We start from the raw sequence: 25,942 nt of genomic DNA on the forward strand, positions 1-25,942 counted from the left end.
ACTTCATTATCACTTGTACTCTTTCAGCAATTTAGTTTAAGTCAACAGCAAAAATAATGCAATTTTCTTACTGTGTTTTTTAACGTCAAAATACAAGATTTCTACGTTACCCAACACTATGGAGCAGCAATATTTCACGTATCTAGAGATAAAAATAAAATGAGATTCCGTCCAAAAATTAAACTAAAAAGCTTATAGCTTAAAAATACAATTATTTACTATATGTCGTTATATGCAATAAAAATACACCCATTTTCGAGAAACTTATAAACTGGCAAAATTTTTGTCTATGCAACTCTAAGAAAAAAACTGAGCAAGGAGATTTTTCAGGATTGAGACATTTGTTCTGAGGATTCCCATCTGCTAATCCTGCAGTTTTTTAAACCCTGTCACCTTTACAATAAAAGGTTCAAGATATCAAATGCGTTAAGGGTTACTTCCATGGGTATCAAGCATAATTTTCTTTACAGTATATTAACTTTGGTCGTTGTATTTGGATATATACCCGCGTTAAAACGGCTGGCCTCGATTAAGTTTCACTTTCAGTCACAGGTGTATCGAGTTTAGATCAAACATTATTCTCACATTAAGAGTCCTAGATCTACACAAAAAAATAAAAGCATTACCGAATTACAGCTAAAAATAAACCTAAAATAAAATAAAACTGATGAAATTTCTTATTCCTTTGAACTGATACAAAATTGCCATAAAGCATCGATAAGGTTACCTTTACTGCGACGAATTTAACCTTAAAGTCCCTTTTCAGCAAGTATATATTCTGAATTCCATTCAATTGATTTGACTACTATATACACAGCTAAATTTACAGTTATATAACAATTATTAGTTTTATTAGGTACACCACATTCTGTCTATGTTGTCTACAACCTGGGTCCAGTTGACGGGCAAAAATTGGGAGGGGGGGGGGGGCAAGGACGCCTACACTAGAAAAGGGTAGGGGCGAACATATGACTAGGTCATCAGAATAAACCAATATGCTTGTTCTCTTTGAACCTTATAAAAGGCATATCTTGCCCTTTCTATGTTGGCTAAGCGCAGGGGGTCGTCATTCCTACTGCCGTGGCCGTTGGAGTCCTTTACCGCACATCTCTTGCTAAAACTTTGTGCCAGGGACCTGGGTGCTAAAATCAACGAGTTCCTCATGAGATCACGAGGTAAACTTTCTTTTGCAATTGCATTTTGCCCTCAATTACCGGATACAATTTAAGTTTGAAGCATGATGTGATAAGCATGGATTCTCGGGGAGTGGGGGGGGGGGGGTTGGGCTAATAGATTTGAATGAAACAAGAGATACGTATATCACGATAACAAGTTGGCAGGTAATACTCAGGGGAAAGGGAAAATCAGATGTGAACTACCACTGATTAACACTATTGTATGTATGTAATACATACCAGGTTTGCATATCGCATGAATGTCAACCACACAATCTCATTTTGTTTATCCTTAAACAGGTCGCTTGCAGGCTAGTTTTCAGATTGAATATTTGGGTTGGACTTTATAAACTGGCTTATTAACAGAAGCCATCATCACAACATAGGAAGGAGCATATTCTCATTAACTCATGTCACTACACCATTATTCCCATGGATAGTCTGATTCAACAATGGCAGTCTTTCCGGCTCTTGTGGTACATCAAACGATGCCATTTTATCTTTGTTCTTTATATTTTTCAAGAGCATAGCCCTTCTCAGCGTAATTGGTGTCACATCAGGTGACCCTTTAATAGTTCCAGAAGGCACCTTATGCTTTAGGGAGGGCGATTGTGTAAATAACTCTAAATATTTGTTCCCTATTATCGCCTTTTGACATCTCCTGAATTTCTCATTTTCTGAAATCCTTTGTTTGTGAGTGGTCACGACATCATTCAACCAAAACGTGAGGATCTGGCCTTTACCCTGCAAAATAAAGTAGGTCGTGATAAACCTGCAAAATGTCATATTATTGGAGACTCTGGTGTTATTCATATCAAATCATGCATGCTAAGATGTGACTGTAAGGGAAGTATAACCATTAGAGTAGACTAATTTTGAGTAAAGGGGAGTATGGCTTAAAGTCGAGGGACTAAAATTGGAGCCTGTGTACCGAGATTTCTTAAATGGTATAAAGATTACTAAATAAAATATTGAGTGCAAATCCTAAAGTGTCAAAACGTCGATTAACATTCTCGGTCAAAGAAACAAAGAACTGCAACTCGCAATATGTAGATAGCAACTATCTTTTGTATTGCCGTTACCTTGCAATAAGTTGTTCCCCTCGCATCAATCGTAAAACCACCCACAATATCAAGGGCCTTTTTAGTCGATTCGCTAATATGAACTCTTGAAGCTAAAAAGAAAAATGCAATGTAAATTAAAAGCACGAACATGTTTAACCTGGTTCAAGCATTAAACCAATGACAGTGACAAGAATATAGAATTTACTGTTAGAAAGAAGAAAACCTAAGATAGGAATCATATAACTTAGAGGAAATGGAGGGGGGAATCCCCTTAGACATCATTCTATGGGCACGTCATTCTCTAGATGAAACAAACGACCAGAAAGGTTTGTCAACTTATGGCCAACTGATGGAGAAAAAAAAACAAACGTTTGAATGCAGTGCTGCAAATTCTTGGATGCATTCGTAGCTCAAATAGAACAATAGATTGTCACAAAACTCGAATACAAAATTCGACACCAACAAGGCTTTGCAGAAACCTACCCGAAGAACAAATAATTACTAGAGAAACTGTACTTTAAAAAGTGAGCCCACGGAAATATGAAAACATAGCACAGTGTCGAGTCTAATATGCACTGAAGTTGGAGAGAAGAAGACGAAAACCAAGAGAAGGTATGTCTTACGTGCTCCCGTTGACTCCATTCTTGAAGCAGTGTTTACAGTATCACCAAACAGACAATATCTTGGCATAGTTGTTCCGACCACGCCGGCTACAACGGGTCCTTGAAAACAAAAACCAAACCACTGTTACCTGAAGTAATACACCGTTCTTTGAGGCAAAAAGAATGCTGGGATATGGTCAAATGGCTGGATAAAAATGATTTAGCTTAGTTTGCCACATAAGTTTAAAGCAATTTGACAGTTTGAAAAGGAAGCGACACATTTTTAATATACAATGATAGGAATAGCATTGGGAAGAAAGGAATAAAGTCTTACAGTTGAAGGAATTGAAATAAGCATTTTAGAAGCAAGCCACAGTAATTCAGTTTTATATTGTAGCAGCTAATTATCCTTAGCGTGTTCATTATTGTGAAATTTTACACCAGGATCATAGAAACGAAATATCTTTATTAAAATGGCTCTAAATTTCAAAGTCAAATTCAAAATAACTTAACTTTCACAATAACAATAAAACTCATGATGTTGCTCATTGTAGTCATCATATCGAAATTTGTATCGATCAATGCTTTGCTTCCCAAATAATGTTACATGCACTAAAGCTGACAGAAAATGATATAAACGATTGAAAAACTGGAATTTCATCTACCTGAGTTGATCCCAATCCTCAGCTGAATCGAAGTGCCTGGTCTATGGTGCACTACAAAATCTTTAATAGAGCTGTTGATATGCAGCGCCATCAAAGCGATCTCTGATGCATGCTCTCTTTCGTTTCTGATTGGTAAGCCAGAAACAACCATGTACGCATCGCCAATTGTTTCCACCTGGAGAGTAGGTAAGGATGGATATTGTAATACAAAGGATGAACTAGAGAACTGAAAAAAACTTCAAGAAAAATTTAAGATTGGTAGTCTACTGTGGTTACTGGTGTTTAATAATTATCACTGTTTTGACAACGGAAAAAGAGCCTGATAATGTTGATGATGATGACAATGATTGATCATGATGATGATGATGACAATGATTGATCATGATGATGGTGATGGTACTGATTGATACTGATTGAAACTGATGATTGATACTGGTGATTGATACTGATGATTGATACTGATGATTGATACTGATGATTGATACTGATGATTGAAACTGATGATTGACACTGATGATTGATACTGATGATTGATACTGATGATTGATACTGATGATTGATACTGATGATTGATACTGATTGAAACTGATGATTGACACTGATGATTGATACTGATGATTGATACTGATGATTGATACTGATGATTGATACTGATGATTGATACTGGTGATTGATACTGATGATTGATACTGATGATTGATACTGATAGTAATAATATCAAAGATAATGATAATATAGATTATTACTTTGATAAAGATGTTTACTTTTATGATAATAGTAAACAAGGTCTTTAAGGCAAAATTATATGGCTTAACGTTACCTTATAAACATTGTAGAACTGGATGATATTATCAAACAGAGTGTAAAGGTCGTTAAGAAGCTTGACAACCTGAAATGGAATAGTCTTTCAATAATACAAGTTGTCTGTCATTTGTAACTTGCAATGATAACGCATAGCAAACATTATACACGAGGACTGAAGATATAGCGAATAAATTTTGGAAACGGAAAGCAAAATGAACGTCCTCAGCAAAACGTAAAGAGACCTACTTATAAAATTATCATTGCTCAGAATCTGGGGACCCTTTCAAAATGATTTGGAACTGCTTTCAATAGAACGTACAGACCGTAAGAGCCAGTCAATATCTCAGGTATTTGAAAATCAGTTAAAAGGAAGATATGCCAAAGAGGTCATGAGCAATACCTGCATTGGATTGCTTTCTGCACATAACTCCGTAAAACCGACTATATCACTGAAATAAATTGACACATCTTTAAAAGTCTCCGCCTCCACCTCCCTTCCAAGTTTCAGCTGTCTTGCAACTGAGGCTGGCAGCATTCTCTCCAACAGGCCTTCAATTCTAGCCTTTTCACTTCTTAACTCGCCGGTTTTTTGCTCAACCAAGTCCTCGAGATGGTCGGTGTATCTTTCCATCATATAAGTCATGTGGTCGACGATGTTCGATTTACTGAAAGAAAGATGATTGTCATGTTTCTGCTGGGACGCGATAGGATCTCAAGTGGTGAATGAGAAAGCTACACGACCAGCATATACACATGCATGAAGTGGAATTGACTAAAACGCCGCTTCATAAGAAAAACATTTGACAAAGGGCACGACACAAATGGGAATCACGCAAGAAAAAGATCTCATTTCCAAGTTAGTTTCGGAGTTTGATCAGTTCACTGGAATATTCAACCTTGTTTCTTGAAAAAATAAATGACATTTCAAGAAGATTTTTTTAATAGAACTATATGAAAGAAAAAGAGAACATTTTCTGATTGGCTAACACAAAAAAATTAACAGTAAATCAGACTTTATTAGGCTTAGCAAAGCTTCAGAGAAATAACGAAATTTTAAAAGGAAATTCATAAACAATATTTCGGTTGTCGAAAGAAATCAAACATGATTGTCTTCAATTGTAAGAGCTGCAGTTAATTGAATGTACACAGCATATATAGTCTTTAATTGAGAAACCCTTATTCAAATGGCAAATTTAAATGAAAACTCACAATCCATTTGCTTTCATTAAAGCTTCTATGTCTTTGCATAAATCTTGAAATGTAGGCCTACAATCTGGGTGCTCCTGCCAACACTTTTTCATTACATCGCGCAGGCTTTCAGCGCTCTCAACGAGTTCGGAGACGGTCGGGCGATATGGAGGCAACTCAGCAACAACAACGCGGTTGAGAATTTCTAGGAAAGATTGATAATATGAAAAAGTACAACAACACAAACGCTCTGTCACTTCTCTGTTGGCATGCTACAAAATAATTCTGCAAAGGCGCCAGCTAGCGGCTTGTTTCGGGTACTGTTTACAAAAGCAGTGAGTAAACATCGACAACTGGTTGCGAAGGTAAACAGCAGGTCTGCTAACTTCATTCCAAAATCTTGGCCAAACATGCTTTTCTTATAAATTAACTATCAAGATACGCCTAATTATTGACACAAAACAAAGCAGAAAATTTTTTCAAAATAATTCCTAAAAAACTAAGACAAACTTAAACAAAATAAAGCAAACCAAAAAGCATTAAAAACTGAAGTATGATACAAATTATCTCCTTAGAATGTTACATCCTATTTATTTCTCTAGTCGTAATATGATAAGTATTGAAAATATCAATATAATTCTGCATTTCCTGTTAATTTTGGCCCTTCAGCTCAGATCTAAAAGCTTAGTTTTACTCATTGTGTTAAAAGAATTTGATACAAAAATGCATCGCGTGTCACATTGACAGGCTTAATAAACTGCACAACTAACTTTAGTCTACATTCTTAATAAAAAAACAAAGGAAAAATCGTGTTATTTTATTGTTTTAAATGCAACGTTTTTCGTTTCATAATAGACTGCTTCTATGCAAATTACTTTAAATCCTCTGACTGTATCATCCTACGTCTATTATGTGACAGGCCTCAAGTGTACAAGAATTCATAGCTAATGGTCCCTGGGATCTATTGTACTTCCATGCTCTGTTATCATTGTGTACATTGCTTATTGTTACTAGCAATACACTCTTTTTTTATAAAAGCATTTTTATAAGAACACGAGCCTCAAAATTTGTCAAAAGCTAAAAAAAAATAAAGAACAAGCTGAGGCTGAGCTACTGCAAAATGCAACTTTGAACAACGTTTTATCTCAAAAACGAAGATTTTTAACCATGTTTGGGTGTATTTTCGGTTAATATACAAACTTGTCGGCAAATGAGGTTGTCTCACTCACTTTGTTAGTAAACGAGGCCTAAACACCTCCCTAGAGCGAAAAAAGCTAGCAATCGCACTTCTCACACCCTATTAATTTAAGAACAAATTAAGAACATTCCAGCCTCAGATTTTTGAAAATATTAAGAACAGTCAGCCTGAACTTAAAATTACTGGTTCTTATAAAAAAAGAGTGTAATAAAAATATCAATTTACTCTATTTTAAAACTGTAGTTGGGTAATAGCAAAAAATCAACTAATAAAGTAATTGTCACAAAGAAAAATTGTAGTTAACAGGTACCTTTATTGGAAATGCCCGAGCCAGACCATGGTCCTTGTCTTGTGTGACACTCTTGAAGAATTATAGCAAAGCTGTAGACATCCCCCTTCTCTGTTCCGCACGGAGGAGGATTCGCCATCCTTAGCAGTTCAGGCGCACGCCATAGATACTCTGTAAGGAATCGCGAAGGAGCATTAGGTAAATAGAAAACAGCCAAAAAGAACGTAAAAAACATCTTTTTCAATACACAGAATCAAAGATTTGACCGTCTCTCAATACCCCTCAAATTATTAGGCTTTCTGAAGAAACAAGGTGCTAAGAAAAGATGGTAAAAATGGCTAAGAAAGGCAAAGGGTTTTGGTTTCATTATGAAATCATATTGATTAATATAACAACCAAGTATAAATTAGAAACTTGAAGGTCCATACTTGTAAGGGCACAGTCATTAGCCTCTTTCAGACTGCGATCATTCTTGCCTCGAAATGAATGCAAGCCAAAATCTGTGATCTTCAAAACCCAACGACTATCGATGACGCAATTTGAAGACTTTAGGTTGCCGTGAGATTTTACTTCGGTTGCATGCAAGTAGGTCATTCCCTATGGAAAATGCACAGGAACTGTAACAATGTAGACATTGCTTAGACATTGCCGCCTTGGAATCATGTTTTAAAATCGTTTTCCGTATAATGAAAGAAAGTCCGTGAAAGAATTCTCAGAACTGCTCACATTAAGATAGTTGAAGATTTCTTTCAAAACATTTGCAAGTCTGCCAAAAACATAATGTAAAAAATATCGAAGCAAGGCCTTTAAAGAAATCAGAGAAAATTTCTTACACAAGTTAATAAAAAACACGTGGTAATTGCTCACAAAATGTACACAAAATGGCTGACTAGCTATTCCAACGTTATCAGGGGTTTTACTTAGCTTAAGATCCTATAGAAAACGGCCTGGAAAAACCTAATGTTTGAGAAATCTTTTCTATAGCGGATTAATATCGAATTTGATTACCCAAGAAACAATTAACTTACGTACAACTGAGAACTGTTTGGCTGTGCTACGCAGCCGTACATTTATAAAATCGCGATATTGTGGCAGAAGGAACAAGGCGAATAGAAAGATGCACAGCGGCATAATAGCAGGGAGTTGAGGAAAGGTTTTATTGCTTCACTTTTGTGCATTCAAACACAGAGACAGGAAAACTGCGACAGAGGTCAGGTCAAAGATGTAGAGCAGGCACCGAGAGCTCAGGCAGGTGACTGTTTTGCCGTGGGCGGGAAAATAATGCTATTGTAGTTGAAACAAAACAAACAAATTTATTCGGAACTGTGATGATGGGCAGAAATATAACATTTTAAAAATAACATCTATATCATTCTGGCGAGGAAAATAAATGCAGTGTGCAAAATACAAACAGTAAAACATCCCCTTTTAGGTCACCGAATATTCAAATGTAAGCTAAACAATACAGCGGCCGACAAAAAAGTCAGATTTAGGCTATGGTAGCCGACAAAATGTCGGTAGGACTTTCAATAACAGTTATATCAATATGCTTTTGGATATATATCAATAGGTATTATTCACACAATTCTAGTTAATTCAGGAATATATTCATACAAAAATGATTTATCAAACATACACTTCGTCAATACATACTGGATGTGTTATGAGTTCTAATAACTAAAGTCGGATACAACATTAGGCACCAATCAAGCCAATTGTATGATACACAATCTAAAGATCCAGAGAAGTTAGTTGGTCTGTGAATTATGGGTATCTTACCTTGACAACATCATAGATCAAAGACAGCAAGAAAAGAGTCTCCAACTTTATAGAGCTATCAAACAGGACATCCTGAAAAAGAATTTGACTTGTAAATCACAACAGATTTGGTGCGACATAATCGCAGCTGCATACCAGCCCTGCCAAAATCCATGGTAAGGATTTTGTAGCCAAAACAGTGCATGGAAAGATTGACAATTTGTTACTTTATAATGCAGACAATTCGACATCCTCCCCATAAAACGATATGTTCCCCCTAAAAGATTGGCACCTCCATTTCTATGCGTATATTGTTGCAAGCACTCTTTCAAACCAAACAAAACTGTTCAAAGCTATTGATGTCATCGGGACACTGTCTACAAAATCACAAAATAAGTATTTAGCATAGATTTCACGTGGCCACCTCCAAATTCACCACAGATTGCAAAACACCTAACTCATTACTAGATTTATCACTTACAAACTGCACAAATTGATCAACACCACGCTCTATAATACAGCTTCTGCAAATATTTTCTCGATTTTTAACTAACGATATAAGCTTTAATTTGTTTAAGGTGACAAGAGCTTCATATTGGCAACGTCACAGGCTTATTATTGCATAAAGTGAATCTCACCTCGAGGCTGCCTCTTGCTGCATACTGAGTAACGATTAGGACTCTGTCTGACTCAACCGAGGCTCCAATGAACTGGCAGATATTCTCATGTCGCATTTCTCTTATCTAAATGAAGAGAAGGGAGATCTCATATTGAAGGTATGCAATCAATTAGACGTAGAACAGCCATGTTTGAACAATATGGTTAAACAATATGGGCGAGCATTAATAGAACTGGAAATACACACTTAGAAAGTATTATAAAGGTCAACAATAAATTTTATATACAGCCATTTATATACAGTGGTCAGAAACCCAATTCTCGAAGAGTTGTACGTGGCCTCGTGGTGCGATAAAAAATTATCATCAACTAATTTATATGATACTTAAATCTATTTTGTGAAATTATTAATGGCCAAAAGTTTTTATTCAATTTCTATATTTTTGGCCAGGAGACCTCGCAGGAAGGAAAACAAAACCTTTTATTTTGAAACACTACATTGCGGAAATCTTATGTTTGTACGTTTTTTCTTCATCTTCTTACACAACATTTCTCATTTATCTTAATCGCAGCATATATCTTTACTTACTTTTTTAAACTTCAAGTAAAAGGAAAAAAAATTAGCGTTTACTGCTTTGTGTTTACTGTTTTAAAGATTGTTTGCATGAAAAATTGGTTTTACAGCGTCTGGTACTCCCAATAACGGACAACTTGAAGGGGCATTCCCAATAACTAATAACTCCAATTAACAGACACTCCTAACTGCAGACACCTTCAGATAACGGTCATCTCCTTACAATACCCAAAAACGAACAGATCCCGATTAAGGGACATCTCCCAATAACAGAACCTCCCAACGACGGAGACCTTCTAAAGAAACCCCTCGATAAAGGACATCTCCAAACAAAAGATAAATAATCTAATTTCAAAATCTCTTCCCAATGGTCAGTGCCTTCTTAAAGTAACTCTAAAACGAAGGACAGTTTCCTAAAACAAGCATAAAGCTGACTATACCAGTGTACGATATATTGGTGTTAGACTGTGCACGCAATATATAAATTCACTTCCGAGTAAATCCATTGGCATTTTAAACTAAATCTTTAATGGTGACATTTTGTGTACAAAATTTTATTTTCAGTAGTCCAAAGAACTCATTTCAAGAATCAGTAAAAATAAAGAAAATTTAACTGACAGAATGGGTTGAAAACATCAAAATGCTGTTTAAGAAGTTGCAGAAAATATTATGATGAGTTAAGACTAACAGACAACAAAAATTACTATGTTAACAAAATAATGCATCAAAAGAACGATTTCCCGCTGAAATATTTATTAATATAGATAAAAGAAATATTTCACGTAATTGCATTACCAAATTTTATAGTCATTACAGATGGTATTTAATCTTTTATCTTTCATCTCACATAAACACCAAGCGAGTGTTTTCAGAAAATGTTTGAAAAAATAAGTAAATGAAAGCTTATCGGGAAAGGATTTCAACACTTACGACTGCAGACACTCAAGCACGGTTGAAATTGCTATTAGGCAGCGAGTATAACATATGGTATAGGTTTTTATTATTGTAACCGAGACAAGGGCCTTTGGAAAAATAAGAACCAGAAGATAAATTCTGAGCCTAGCCTAGCGTCTGTTTCTTTGCTCAAATTCCTATCTGGGACACAGAAAACCAATTTATATTTGGGGTCTGACCCCAAATGGAACATCTTTGACAACAATAAAACGACTTTATAAAACTATGCTAGCAAAGTGAACAAAATCTGGTGTTAGCAAAAATCAAAGCCTGGGCTACTTTTGTCAAAGTTTTAATAATGTCTCAAAGTGTAAATCCCCTTAAAGGGTTGCATCTGTTGTCGCGAAAATATTTCAAATGGGTGTCGAAAAGGTGACGTAGTGAGGATTACGGAAAATCTTAACTTCCAAATACAGAGCCACAAAACTGCCTATCAACTACTACCTCATCTAAAGTCCCAATAATCTGACTGATGATTTATGAAATCTCACAAATACTGACAAAAATGGTGAAGATCCGCTTTAGTTTAAGCCTATCAAAGATTCAGTGTCATACAGAATCGGGATTTTAATAGATCATGTCAAGAAATACAATTGTAGGAAGATTTTGATTCGCACACAAGCCTCTATAACGGTACAATACAAATTAATTTTAATGCATCCAATAAACTTTTGCACTAATCACATTTCTTAACGTCTTTGCACTTTGGCTATAGGTTATCAGCTGTGATTTGATATGACATAAATCTTATGCCAAGTCAAAATATCTCAAAAAACACATATTTTAACAAATCTGAGGGGATTAGGTATAAATGGCAGCAACAAAATATAAAGTTGAAGTGTTTCCAACATCATCCCTTTGAGATCTCAAATGACAGTTTTTCGGATTAAAATAAAAGCTAAGGAATGCAAAAGTGGTTGAATAAAGTTTTTGTCTTTTGGTAAGAGAAGTTATCACTATGCAAAGAGCCAATAGACGTCACTCTTAGTAACCAACAGCACTTATTTGATGAAAATGAACATCGAAGACCCCCACCGGACGTAAAAAGGGTCCCAAAGTAGTGGGGGATGGAAAATCTTTAGCAAGCATGCTGAACAGAAAGGGAAGGACATTCCCGGAAATATGAGGTTATAAAATGCCGAAAAATAAATGACACAATACAGGAGCATTCTGAAACAATGAAACACACCCATGAGACAGGCATGCTATCTCTATGCACCTTTTAATACCTCTTTGTTAAGGACAGAAGCATAGAAAAAGAAAGAGATGATATGGGCTCACAATGGGGGTAGGGGTAGAGGATAAAAGTTGAAAATCTACTCTTTACTGGGCTTCGAGACCGTCGAATAGACAGTGCTGTGCGATCTCGATTTGCTGGGCACTTGCATTCCATTATAATCTATGGCTGGCAAAACACGTTGCAAACCCAACCAAACAGCCACCTGACTGACTAAAATAGAATCAAGGGATTAAGCTACGGCTTATAATAGCAACGGAGGCTTTATAGAAGTCTTGAGGTAATATGGCCTTGTGTTCTAAAGCAGCATTGACGCACTTCCAAGAATAGCAGATGTCCGACAACAAAACTTGTCGGGACAAAGACGTGTCAGAGACGCACAATATAAGCTAAACCGATGATTATAAGTTTATTTATATTTCCATTACATATGGCAGAAATATAAATGTTACTCAGCGGTAAGCTGGGGAGCCAAAACTCATTTCTTAACCTTATATCAATATTGTTTGAGCGGTATCCAAAACAAGTTAGTCGTTTCTAAATTTAAAGAATCAAGGAGAGACATACAAACCTGTTTTAACTCTAATAGAACATCTCTGTTCAGCTCAACAGATTTTATTCTCGTCTCTTTAACAGCGACATTAGAGCCTTTAAAAACAGCAAAAACAGTGCGCGATTCCTGGAGCTGGATAAAATCTTGCTCGGGCCGAGACACAGGCATCAAGCAACTATCACTATTCTAGGAAAAAGAATGAGTACTAAGTTTAGTATTCCAGGAGCCGTTGTGAAATTATAAAATACGATAACGATAACGATAACGATACGATACGATACGATACGATACGATACGATACGATACGATACGATACGATACGATACGATACCATACGATACGATACGATACGATACGATGATTTGCTTAACTAAATCATTTTCACTCAGCACTTTTAGGTGTTCAATATTCTAATATCTCTATCAATTAGAGGCGAGAAAGGTTGATTTTTCTTCTTATCGTATTTAGCAGGACAGGGGCGAGGATAAGCGGTGGGACAAAAAGCTACAGGGAAAGGAGAAATTCTAACAGGTCGCTCACTAAAAGAAATGAGATAGTGAAAAATTCTAATATTTACGAGCTTTGGTTATGTGTCATAAAATGACTTTGAACAAGAAACATTTACAAGCGCCAGGGAATAAGTTTTTAAAAATCAATATCCACAGGGATGATGTTTTTAAGCCAATAGCACTCGACAGAGAATAAAAAGTCTGACGATATCGAAGCCGAGAGTTTCCAACACTCTGTGGTACAGCCGAGCTAAAGTTTCTTAGGGGTTCAGTTTAAAGTGCTTTGAGCATAATTCGTGCTATAGTGCTTTCATTCGAAATATACTGATTTGGAGACCTGAAAAATTGAGCTGGGGGAGAAAAAGCTGCAAAATCTTAACACTAGGTGTCAAGAACTTTAAGTGAAGATTGTCAAGTAGATATGTCCAGAGTAAATTCAAGTGAATTTTTTACATACCATACTGTTCAGTGATGTCTGACTCAGCGACAAAGTTGACGAGCTGCTTGAATGTCGATTTACAAATGTGAGGTCGTTGACAGAGACTCTCCATAACTTACTGGTTAGCAATCGTTCTAAACGGTACTGCCTGGAAATAACAAAAATCAAGCGCGTTCTTCAAATACTTGCATCAAAGTGAATGAAGGAAAATGACTTAATGATAAAAATTATGAGTCACCAAACTGAGTAAAATCCTTATCACGAAAACTCTGATCATAATATTGGTTTGCCATGATCAAAGTTGACTCCCATAATTCAAATTTGATTTTCCATCGGGAAAAAACAGTACAAAACACTAATTAATTGGATGCATAGATTTGTAAATACCTCGCTACAGTGCCGGATTGAGCCCAAATTGGGCCTGTAGCTGTAACATTAAAATTCCCTTTCATTAGGCCTACACAGCTTCAGGAAAATTTTTGTCTGTTTTTAATTTAGGCCTATTCCAGGAATGGGCCTAATGCTGCAGCATAACAGCTTCTCAGAGGAGAAACGACTTCTCAGAGGCCTAAATAATTATCAAACGAAGGTCTTACCTGTACATAAATATTGGCAAAAGAAGAAGAATCACCCCAATAACAGTCGTCGAGACAGATATGGCAACAACAACTGACACTAGAAACAAAACACAACATTCAAATTATTTTGAAATAATTTCCAGTGTATACCTAACAGCACCTTTACATGAACAAAGTTAACCCAGGGTGTCGAAGTTCCAGCTTTCATTTGCATGACGTTTCAAATCTGGGATGGAGTTTAAACTCTCTCGGCTTTTGTAATCCGGCAGTTTTTTTGTCTCATTCTACATTAGGCATAGAAAATAGCGCTTTACGTCCATACTTCTTTTCATCTCGAACAAAAGCCCTATTTTGGTTGCAAAAGTAAGTTAACTTCACAAAAGTTAATTAGGAAATTGAATTCCTAATAATAACCATTGAGGAAGTATCTTATTAAAACGTTTTAAATTTATGTTTGATGACTTGTCACTGGCCTAGATTTTGTATTGACAACATTTCTGTCTGATTTTCAGAGTAGAGACCAACTGGATTAAAGTACTGCCTTCTGCTACGGAAGCAATGTCGATTTGAAATTTAAAATTTATGAAGCTTAGGTGAAGCTTCGCGCAACAAATAATGTGATATGGCAATTTGAAAAGCATACAGAATTATTTCTCGATGTGATTAAAGGAGAAGGTCTTTATAAAGCGTTAAGTACTCACTTGAGATACCACTGTCCTCTTTTTTCTGGCAAAGTTCGTTATTAAAGCCGCATTTCGGGGTATCTTTAGGGGGACCATTCTTCCCCCATTTTATTGTACGTTTTTGCTTGTAAATTAACGTCCCACCAAGGTCATTGAAGTAGCCAGCCTCAGTAACGACTAAAACAGTAGTAAAGTATTAACTATAGACCACTAAAAGAAAGGCACAGAAAATTTACAGTCGTCCTATGATGAATCCTTTGTTTGAAACGTACGGTAGAGAAGTACCTATTTTAGATAACAATGGGGCTTGGGCATAAGAATTATGAAGGAGGTTGGCAAGTTTCTCGCATTTTCATTTTTATCCTTTCCAGTACCGATACCAGTTATCCGTTTGCTCCTGGGTGGGGAAAGGCAAGAGTTCAACTTACGAGTCTAGCCTTGGTTCGAGCCCTTAACCTTAGCAAAGAAGTCGAGGCCTCTAGCCACTTGGCGACTTCGCCACAGCCAGACAAAATTAAATCATCCCATCAATCGTTTCGTGCCTTTATCTGCTCATAAAGCATCAAGAGAACGTGAACAAGCAGCTCATACCCAAGGAGATCCTTGCAATATTTTAACGATATATGTATACATGGGGCTAAGGTTGAAGCATTAAGCCCTTAGCAAAGTTTAAGTCACCCAGTGTCAATTGCTGCCATCAGGTCAAGCAGCAATGGGGCCACCTAGATTCGCCTTGTTGCTTCCAGGACAGAGGACCACGACACTTCAACAGAAAAATTGCCATTTGCATTACCACAAATATAATGAGAATTGATGGATAATATCTTCGAATTCAATTGTACGAAGCGTTTAGCAACTAAAAGATGTTTTACTATGATTTGTTTACTATCAATAGCTGTGGCGATCACTACATTTACATTCCTTGCGCAACCGGCATGCTTAGCGGCAGTTCTCTTGAGAAATTGACTATGTTTTATATTTTCATGAAGTACGATATTAGGCCGGTCTTTTGAATTAAAGCGCGCAAAGCGTGCCGGGTGCGCAGAAGCCTTTAATACACATACTCAAGTCCTTTGTGTCGTTCATGTAGTCTTGTGCAAGCAAACTATATAAAGCTTCTGAATTAAGATCTTTGTTCATTTTCTTGTCACTACCATCTATACCTGAAAACAAAAAAAACAATACACATGTACCAAAAAGTAAAAATACACACGATCAAATAATAAGATACAAAAGTACTTAGCATTTCCGATGACTCGTTCAATGCATATTAGTCAAAGGCTCTTGATGTTCCCAAAACCGGGGGTGCACTTGAAAACACGTTCAGAAACGAAATAAGCTGAAGCTATTTAACTTCAAGCAATAAAAAGCTTGTGAGGAAACTTACTTCGATAACGAAGCTCCCTCATATTCTTTACTACTTCAATACCATCAGTAACATCTTTGTTATGATTAATAGTCTTGTTCAGCGCCAATGCTAGTACCTTTACGGCATCGTACAGGTAGATGTTCTCGAGTGGTACAGGCAGCTGCAGAGGGAGATGTAAAAATAAACTTCACGTACAAGAATAACATAAAAGAAAAGAATATAAACTCAAATTTGCTAATCAAATAATCAACAGTAATTAAGAGATACAAACATAATAAGAAATAATGCACAATAAAGAATCGACATACATTTTCTATAATTACTTCTCATTGATTTAACATCAAAGCCAAAAATTCAGCTCAATGTCAAAATTCTTTGATGATTTCTAAACAGGTTTTATTTTCTTTACTTCAGCGTTAACTTGATGAATTAGTTAGGGAAGGGTACAATGAGGTTATAGTCACCTTGGCGTATATTCCGGCGTAGTGTGGACTGCAAAATGGCGGACCTTTGATTCTCCGCGTAAGCTCGATTGTATACCGTTTGTATTCTTCCCGTAAGTGCCTATCGCCAAGCTTCACGCCAAGTATCAGCGTATACGGGAACATTTTCTTCACCGCCTGATCGTGGATTTTTTCATTTGTCACCGGATAGCCAGAAGCGAGCCATTTAAATGGCCTCTCTAGTTTGACCTCCAGGTTCAGGGAGTTGAGCTCAACTACTATGAAACCATAGAATCCATTGTCCATGCCAAGCTTTGATGCATACAATAAACCTTCTCTTGCCACTTTGTAGTCCATGTATAAAATTACAACTGAAATAAAAAAAATCAAGATTTTAAGTACACTGATATGAATTGAAAAAAATGAAGACATTATGAAAACTAAGGTTGACGTCAAATACATGAACATTTTTTTCTTGTTTTGCATGCTTACAGAACAGGCAACAACATGAATATAATTTTATGTTTATGATGACATTTTCCTTTAAATATCATCAAAGATTGTCCTTCAAAAATTTTACTTAAATGCGTTAAGAGTAGCATTTATTTGAAAAAAAAATTCCGCAGTGCATGACTCGCCTGAACGTGCTATTACGCGAATTATTTACTGAAAAAAACTGAAAATATATTCTGGGAAAACTTTGTAGAATTCAAGCACTTTAAATCAACACCCGTTGATTTAAGCCAAATTTTTAAACAATAAAGAAAAGCTTCCTTTTTGTCGACTGAAAAATGCTTACAGAAACAGCAATAACCGTCCCCTCATATAAAGGTAACCAATCTAAATTCAAGAAAAGTACAAATTCGAAATAAAATCTGTAACCAAAATTCACAATTGTCAGTAATAAATAAAATTGCTGAAATCACTCTTTAAAAAGATGTCACTTTGAACAAATTTGCTAGGCCTTCTCCCTAATACTCACTTCGTGCTTTCTTTTGAACTTCTTTCAATATCTTTTCCAGTAAACCCCCCTTTTCATCATATCGCACAGTTTTGATGCCTTTATAATACGATATATTTCTTTTGAGTTTATGAAGAAGCTCTCCACTGGTTTCTTGGTACTTTGCAGAGTCGTTTGAATATATAACTGCAACCCTTTGCCACTTGAACAGCTTTAACAACGCTTCAATGGATGGTATGACGTATTTACCAAGAGGGTACGTCCTAGCAAAAGTTGGATATACTTTCTTGTTCGATAGTTCCTCGCCGGAGCACATCTGGAATGACAAAAAGCAATGATTCAGCACTTTGGGCTCAATCGCTAGTAACCGGGCCAGAGATACTAGACATTTTTAATATTGTAACGTTGCATAAATAATATAATATACGATATCAGTCGTTGCATAAACATTATATCGCTATACCATATCAGTCGTTGCATAAACATTTTTAATATTGTATCATATATCTATTTAATACTAATTCTTTATAGATAGTTAGCCTTAATTAGCTTTTTTATATCTATTAGACGTTCATTTAGTACGCCAACTTTAAACAAATTATTTATTCTTATTATTATTATTTATATAATGGTAGCTCCTTAGAAATAGCTACAGTCAAAACGAGGACGAGACAAAAAAGAGCGACGATCATAAGATTTGGACAAAAACAGAACTCTTACAAAAGAGCAAAAGCAAGATAAAATCAAAACATAATTTCTAAGTCAACGAATAATTTCTTTATCACAACATCTGCAAGAAAAGGTCACAAAAAACTTACAAGTGCGACTTTATCAGACAGTTAGTTTTACGAAAGATTTTCAGCTCCATGAACAGAATCAATTTAAAAGGCAATGTCAACTTAGAGGAATAAAATACAGAAAACAGTATTTGCAATGCATAAGGCAAAACCAACTTTCTGTGCAAACTTCATGTTCTTACTAGATAAAGATTCCACATTGCATCTTAAATTGAAGATTGCACTTGATCATAAATCCGAACACACTCTCAACGTACTAGTCTTAATAAGGGTTTTTAACGCACTTTTTGGAAAATTCATGTAAACGATGATGATAAATAGCCTTGGGGCACATCTGAAAATATAAACATCGAATGCCTGTTGTTCAAAATTCCATGTGTTCAAGGAACCGAGCGTGCACCAGAACCATTTGGCCGTCTTTTAGGCCTAGAGCCCACCTTTGTTACAAAAAAACAATTTTAGTTTTCTAACCTTCTCAATCTTTATATTTTCCTTTCAAAGATTTCTCACTTAACGAAGATATCTAAATATTCATATTTTTACAACTACCACATCTAACTTGAAACTTCTCTTTCTCTGTCTTCCCTTTCCATCACATTTCTACTTCTACAAAATTACTAGAATTCAAATACACCACATAGCAAAATCTTGATTTGCTTCAGGGTTCATTTGGACTTTCAAAAGATAGTTAACAGCCTCCAACAGAGATAACGCAAACAAATGAACATCTGAATAGAAGGACTGGATCAAAGTTGATACTGTTAAGTAATATGGAAAACCAATAACAAAATGCCACCAACAAGGCCTGTTGAGACGCATTTGACACGGGCAAACCATTAAATCTACCCACGACTTGCTTCAGTGGAGATCGTAGCAAACTTTTCAATAAAACTTTGATGTCAGGCAAATGGATATCATATAAAAAATTAAATATCTAAAAATTTGTCACCACAAGCAACGGCACTGTTCAGATTTTATGTCGACCAAATCATTATGGGTTTCAAAATCGACCCCAGGGGCTCTAAAACATTTTGTAGACCTTTTGCAAAATTGCCAAAACGAGGCTGTGAGGTGAAAACGGGTTTTACTGGCCCAAGAGTTTTTATTACCCTCGGTGTTTGCTAAACAACAAATAAACAAGAGCAGCATTGGCCACAGGCCCATTGAGCCATGCCCTAGCTTCAGGCGATCTCAAGTGGCTCACGACTGCATGAATTTATGGCGAATCAGTTTTCTATTTGGTTCTTGATGAAACGAAGCAGACACAGGCAAAGAGTCAAATAATCTAGCCCACTATGGTCGACCATAACCACAGTGGTTTTAATGCGGCATTACCAAGATTTCCATTAATCTGGATATTGTACGCGTAATTTAAGGCAAATATGCGGACACGATTGAGGATTAAGCAACATATTTCGAAATTAACTACTTTTCTTTTCTAATAACAAGAGAGGATAAAAGTTTATTTAAAGGAACATTTATGTCGCTAGAGTGTGTGGGTAGACAGACGATGTTATCTTTATACAATAAAATGAATGATAAAATATCAGAAAAATCGGTTTTGTTTAGAAGAGGCGGATCTAGAAGCCGGCGGGTTGGAGGGGGACTTTGGGGAGTCGTATCTTTTTATTGGACTGGCAAAATCGGAGGGACTTAGTAGCCAAGACATTAGAAAATAATTTTCGAACGACTTAAAATGTACTCTAGGAAAAATTCAACTTCAATCTGATACCAATTAAGGAACACAAGAAAATGTCATATACTCTTGTTTTCTAATAACCAAATATTTTTGCCCGGGTTCGATTTCTTATTTCTTGGATAATCCAAGCTTCTGATTTTCTTAATGTTGATCTAACTTCAGCGTTGATTTATAAAGAACAATGTGCTTTTAATTGTTTCAAAGATGACAAAAAACAATCGTGTATGACATGTTTAATAGCACGGTCGATTAGGGGGGGGAAATATTGAGCTTTGCTGTTCCCAAAGAGTGTTCCAAAAGGTCTTTAAGCAAAATTATATTGCACGTAAACAACAAACCAAGAATTTGAGGGTCCTTGAAAACAGGATCGTTGCTATGGGGGGGGGGGGGGGGGATATGACAACTCACTTGGAAGAAATTTCGTTTAAAAAATGAGGAGTTTTTACCATCTAGGGGCACTTTGTCGGCAAATATTCAAATTTGTCGGCAGACAAAGGACGGTTCACCAACTTTGTCGGCAAAAGGGATCGGAGCACCTCCCTTGAACACAATAGTTGACATAGGCCCTGCTTGGAAATCAAGGTAGAACACTACTAGACTTTTTACAGAAGTTATCAATAGCTTAAGCAATCTTTTGCTGGTCTGCAACCCATATGTCTGGAAGTAAAACCTTTTTGAATAGCTTAATCAGGGCCTCCAACGAGGAGGGGCCGGAGGGGGGCCATGGCCCCTCCACTTTTATGCAAATCAATGGAACTTTTTTTAAAATCTTTTGTTATGGATGATAAATATTCCCTTGCCCCCCCCCTCCCCCTCCCCCCACTTTTCAACCTGCGTCGGAGCCCATGACTTTTGGCATGATGTTATTTTACTGAGACACAGGCGAGTAGCAAATTTAAGTTTTTTATTTAAAAAAAATACAACAATTTCAAAGCGAGCACTCTGATTTATTAGTCAAAAATTATCAAACAAAGCGCGTTGAGGAAGTTTATCAAAGTATTGTTATAGTCAAATGCAATAGAAATTTGAATGCCCGGCAAAATGACGGCTTTGGTCAAGAGTGGATGTGGATCTGCTTTTAAGCAAAATGACAAAATGAGAGTGGATCTGCTTTTAAAAAGATTCATGGCCGCTCTGCCCTTCACTAATGATACCAGCATTGAAGTGTTGATTTTGAATGCTAACCTATCACATTGGCCTGAAAGTGTCAATATATTGAAATTGAACGTCTTAGCGCGTTTAATTACTAGCTTAAACTTGAATGCAAAAGCCTCCGCCAAAGCAAGCAATAGAAACCTTACTCGCTGTTCTCTTTCATCTTTTATCATCATTTAATTTTTTAGTTTATTCAATTATAAGTGAAACAGCTGCTTAAAAGCAGTATGCAAATAACTTCCCTTGACAATGAAATTTTCAATAGAAACATATGTCTCCGATGCAACCATTTGCCCGCCCTTTTCGAAGATTGCCAGTGGGAAACAGCCACGTAGCTGCAAGGGGCACCGCGGGGCTGTGCCCCCCCCCCCTGAAATAAAAATTTTGGCAACAACTTGTCCCTTCTGGCTACACTTTTTCCAAATGATATTTTGAAAAGCTGGCATAATTATAGTTCCGTGAGCTTGATTTAGTCCAAATGTATTGTTTGTTATACATCTGCACTCTTGTTTTATAGCCTGCTCCCCTCAGGTATGGTTCTTGCTCATTGTCATTAATGATGTATGACATTCCTTGATGATAATTGATGATCATGGTGAGCAGTGATGCTAACAAGGATGATAGTTATGATGATATATAACGATGATGAAAATTATTTGATTATGATGATAATAATGGCGATGATGATGGCAATTAGTAGAATCATGGCATTGATGGATGGTCATGAACAAAGTACTAAAAGTTATCGTAAATTCTGATCCTAGTTTGACTTACAATTGATCTTCTGATGATAAAGGTATTGAATACTTCTGTTGAATCTCACAAATTCTCTTCTTGAAATGATAAAATGAGTCTTTCATCAATTTTTGATGAATGCTTTGAATCTCCAAACTTGTTTGCTAATCAACTGAATTGGTCTTCATGTGATAATCCTAAACATTGAATTGCTCATGATCTTTTACCAAGGCTGTATTTACCAATGCCTTATGGATTTGAAAAAGACTTGCTATGCAGCCATCAAGGTAGCTGTATGTTGAGTTTTACTGCCAGGAAATCATTAAAGAAATCTACCATGGAGGAAATAATTGTTTCAATAATTTAACAGCACGAGAAAGCCTCCTCCATCTGCACAAATAATTTTATGTCAAACATTGTAAACCAATTTCAACACAGGTGCCCAGCTGTGAGCTTCTCGAAAAGAGAGAATAAAGTTGTTCTCTTCACCAATTAACAAGCATATAATAAGGACATAGTTTGGTACAAATATTGTCTAGATCAAAAAAATAACTTTGTCAAATTAAACAAAAAATCTATTTCCAGGAAATTATTACAACCATATAAAAGCAGAAAGCTTTTGCACAAAAAGCTCTCCTTGGGTCTAAATATAGATGAATTATAAAAAACTACTGAAGTATGCATTGTCTTGCTAAGCTTTTTAATTTGAAATAATAGGAAAGGCCAAGACATTTTCAAACTTTTTAGTTTAGTGGGAAATGAGCATTGAAATAAGGAGAAACAGAAATGGTTGGGAAAGGCAGAAAAATGATGAAAAGGATTAAAAATGAAGCGAATTATGAGGCAGACAACAGGAGAAAGTAATCTGGCAAAAAGTAACCTAATATGCTAATCTGCATTTTGCTAATCTATGCAAGAGTTTTCAGCAGCATATTAGCTTATACCCAACATGATGACACAACAAACAAAGCATGCGATATTAGAGAGTTCCTTGCAGTACCTTTCAATTTTTCTTGGAAGAATGGAAAGATGGGTTAGATTCATTAATAAAATTTAAAGTCAAATTTCTGAGTTCAGTTTTGCTATGCAGAGATAGGCAAGTCACCTAATTTACCTTCTACGATGTGCATCCTTGAATGGAGTTATAACTTAGAAGGGAATAAACGATTGTCCAATTGAATGTGGGTGCGTTTCTGAGTGGCACATAAAACATAAACAAGGTTCAAAATGCCAAAAATGTTTAAAGATTATGCAAAATTTTCTGTACAAAAACTTTTAACCTTCCATCCACTGAACATTGACAAAAAATTATATACCATAAGATAAAATGAAAAAACTAAGAAAAGCTTACATTATTTTGGTCACTAACTTCCAGAATGCTAATTACAAAAAGAATTATAACTTCAAGACTGAGAAATTAACTTAGGACCCAAAAATAATTTGCAGCTTTACTTTAAGGTCAGATACATTCTACAATGAGTGCCCCAACCCCAGATTTCATTATTTTCCAAAACTGTTCCCTAACTAAATTTGAAAAGCAATAAATAAACAGGGTGTATATCCAAAGACTATTTACTGAGATCTGCGCATGCATGCTTAGTAGCTAGATGTACAATTGAGTCACAGTGATTATCAAAGATAGCAAAATTCAGTGCAGGGATTAGATTTTCGGAAAACTTCTTTTATCTAAGTATTATTCTTATTAATGTTAACAGGTGCAGTTCTCTGCAGTTTTATAAATTCTCTAATGTCCTTTTTACTGCATTTTACAGCAGGACAAAATATCAGTAGCCTGCTACACTCGTTTCCACATGAAATCAAATAGTCATGTAGAATTTATTTGCTGAATAACAGCTGGACTCTGCTAATAAGATTTGACCTGCATTTCCCCTGGCCATGGATTATCTCTTAATATCAATCATTACCAGATCTTCGGGATCTAGAAAACGGCCTTTAAATCATCTTTTAGCCCTCTAGATTAATGTGTCAAAGTGAACTGCAAATATATTTTATCATTTTTCACTATTTCAAAAGTGATAGAAAATGTTTGATTTTTAAAGGAAAGTTAAAAATTGAGAAGCGACATTTAAAAATAAGAAAAGCTTGCATAAATGCTGCAATGACAGAACAAAAAATTTGCATTAATTTCAATAAAGCCTAAGTTGCAAAAAAGCAGTTACCTATATGAAAACATGTTTGATATGGTTTAAAGGTATAAAGACTTAAAAAGCACATTAAAACTGTTTTGTCTTTAAACCTTTATCAACTGTATTAGATCGACTCTTTCTTATAAAGTTTGTTTTTAAAACAAGTCAAATCCAAAAGAAATTTTAAAAAATTGTGATCTTCTTTTAAAATCATCTCAATGAAATGGCATAGCACTAAAGTTTTATGCCAACTATATTTGTCTTGTGATAAAATCGAAGCTTTTTAAATTTCTATCGCTGCATGAACAATAACTTAGATACAGTCTTTAGAAAACAATAAAAGCAGTTGCTACTTTTATTTGTAATTGTTTAAGAAATGTTTACTTCTCTACCTGTGTTTTTTAGTGATTGCAGCCATCGGGAAATCGTTAACTGAGAATACACTTATTCCCTGCGAACATTATTACTGTTGATACAGTAAGTGAAATTGGTGTTGACAGAACAGCTCACTTTTAGACATAAAACAACAGAGAAATCAGTTGTTTATGGTTGCGGGTAAAATTATCATAGGGAGAGATAACCCCAGAAATGCAGTTATGGAATTTACTTCCTGCGGTTGTCCCAAAAGGTTACTAGCTAAATGCTACATGCAGATCAAAAAAATAAAGAAAATTACCTCCAAGAATTTATAACGGATACCGCAATGATATGGCTGATAATACTGCCACCCAAACAACTCTCGATAATCAAAGAAATATGTGCATTTTAAGTGAGCTAGCAATATCTAATTAAATCAAATAAATAAGTTGCAAAAAGATAGCCCTAAATACGTACCTAAAAATTACAAGTTTCTAGAAACAAAAATGGAAGCTAAACTCACATGTGATACGATCGGGACTTTCATTGCACTTGCAAACTTTGCAGCAGTGCTACATTGACACCCCAGACCAATAAAACCATGAATCGGCAATCCTTTCCTATCCCGCGTTTGGTATTGGTAATACATTGCTCGAATGCCATCCAGCTCACTGCAACGTGTGTTGTTGAAAACATAATCTAATTTATAGCCTGGTAAAAGCGAACTATCCTTGTTTATTTTTTCGACTGCAAGATTGAAAGCCTCGGCGTAGAATTTTGCCCCACCTCCACTGTATTCACCGCCATGGCTGGCTAAAGTAAAAGGTAATAATAATCCAATCCATAATTGTTTTCGTTTGTCAGGAATAGTAACGACTCCATTCGTAACTCCACTGCCGTTTACAGGGCAGCTACCAAGATTCAAAACATTCCTTCTTGAGCGATAGTTCCGTTTTAAAAATGCAGAGTCAAAATATCTTCCACGAGTTCTTGGCGATAAACCAGGATCAGCAGTTTCTAATAATGTTAATCCAATACTCCAGATAAACATACAAAATATAAAAGAATTACAAATCATGTTTTGAACTGCCATTCCTCATTCCTCACAACTGACTCACTTCATGTTATGCATGTGGGCAAGTGCGGCGACTGGTGAAACGGCCTACATAGGCCACACGAAACTAACAAAGCACAGTTGATTTCGCAATTAAATTTCGATTCAACCATTTGATTCGAGTGAGTTTAACATCGGCCAGTTGATTACCCAATTGCAACAAATAATTCAACTGTTTTCAGAGACACAACTTACAGAAACAGCTTTGACGTCCGGAAGTCAATTATAACCTCCGGCGACTAGTCGACTCTTGAACATTTCTGGTAATTTTAATTGA

The 25,942-nt window shown here is 35.9% G+C and overlaps 1 protein-coding gene across 1 annotated transcript; it reads right to left on the reverse strand.

Annotated features, from left to right (window-relative positions):
- Positions 1–62: 62 nt before the first annotated feature.
- On the reverse strand, positions 63–25,941 carry LOC135691899 (atrial natriuretic peptide receptor 1). Its single transcript, XM_065209897.2, has 20 exons — positions 25,075–25,941; positions 17,683–17,977; positions 16,722–17,071; positions 16,276–16,417; positions 15,953–16,051; positions 14,907–15,065; positions 14,224–14,302; positions 13,646–13,775; positions 12,698–12,865; positions 9,382–9,486; positions 8,765–8,836; positions 7,414–7,582; positions 7,007–7,156; positions 5,520–5,703; positions 4,711–4,975; positions 4,327–4,395; positions 3,507–3,681; positions 2,863–2,961; positions 2,258–2,349; positions 63–1,919 (listed from the first exon to the last, which is right to left on the reverse strand). Exons 1-20 carry the CDS (start codon positions 25,642–25,644, stop codon positions 1,584–1,586), a joined length of 3,708 nt encoding a protein of 1,235 aa, XP_065065969.2. The 5' UTR covers positions 25,645–25,941; the 3' UTR covers positions 63–1,583.
- Position 25,942: the final 1 nt, after the last annotated feature.

The sequence above is a fragment of the Rhopilema esculentum genome, chromosome 13 (genome assembly GCF_057945365.1).
Source record: "Rhopilema esculentum isolate cy_ngs chromosome 13, ASM5794536v1, whole genome shotgun sequence".
NCBI lineage: Eukaryota > Metazoa > Cnidaria > Scyphozoa > Rhizostomeae > Rhizostomatidae > Rhopilema > Rhopilema esculentum.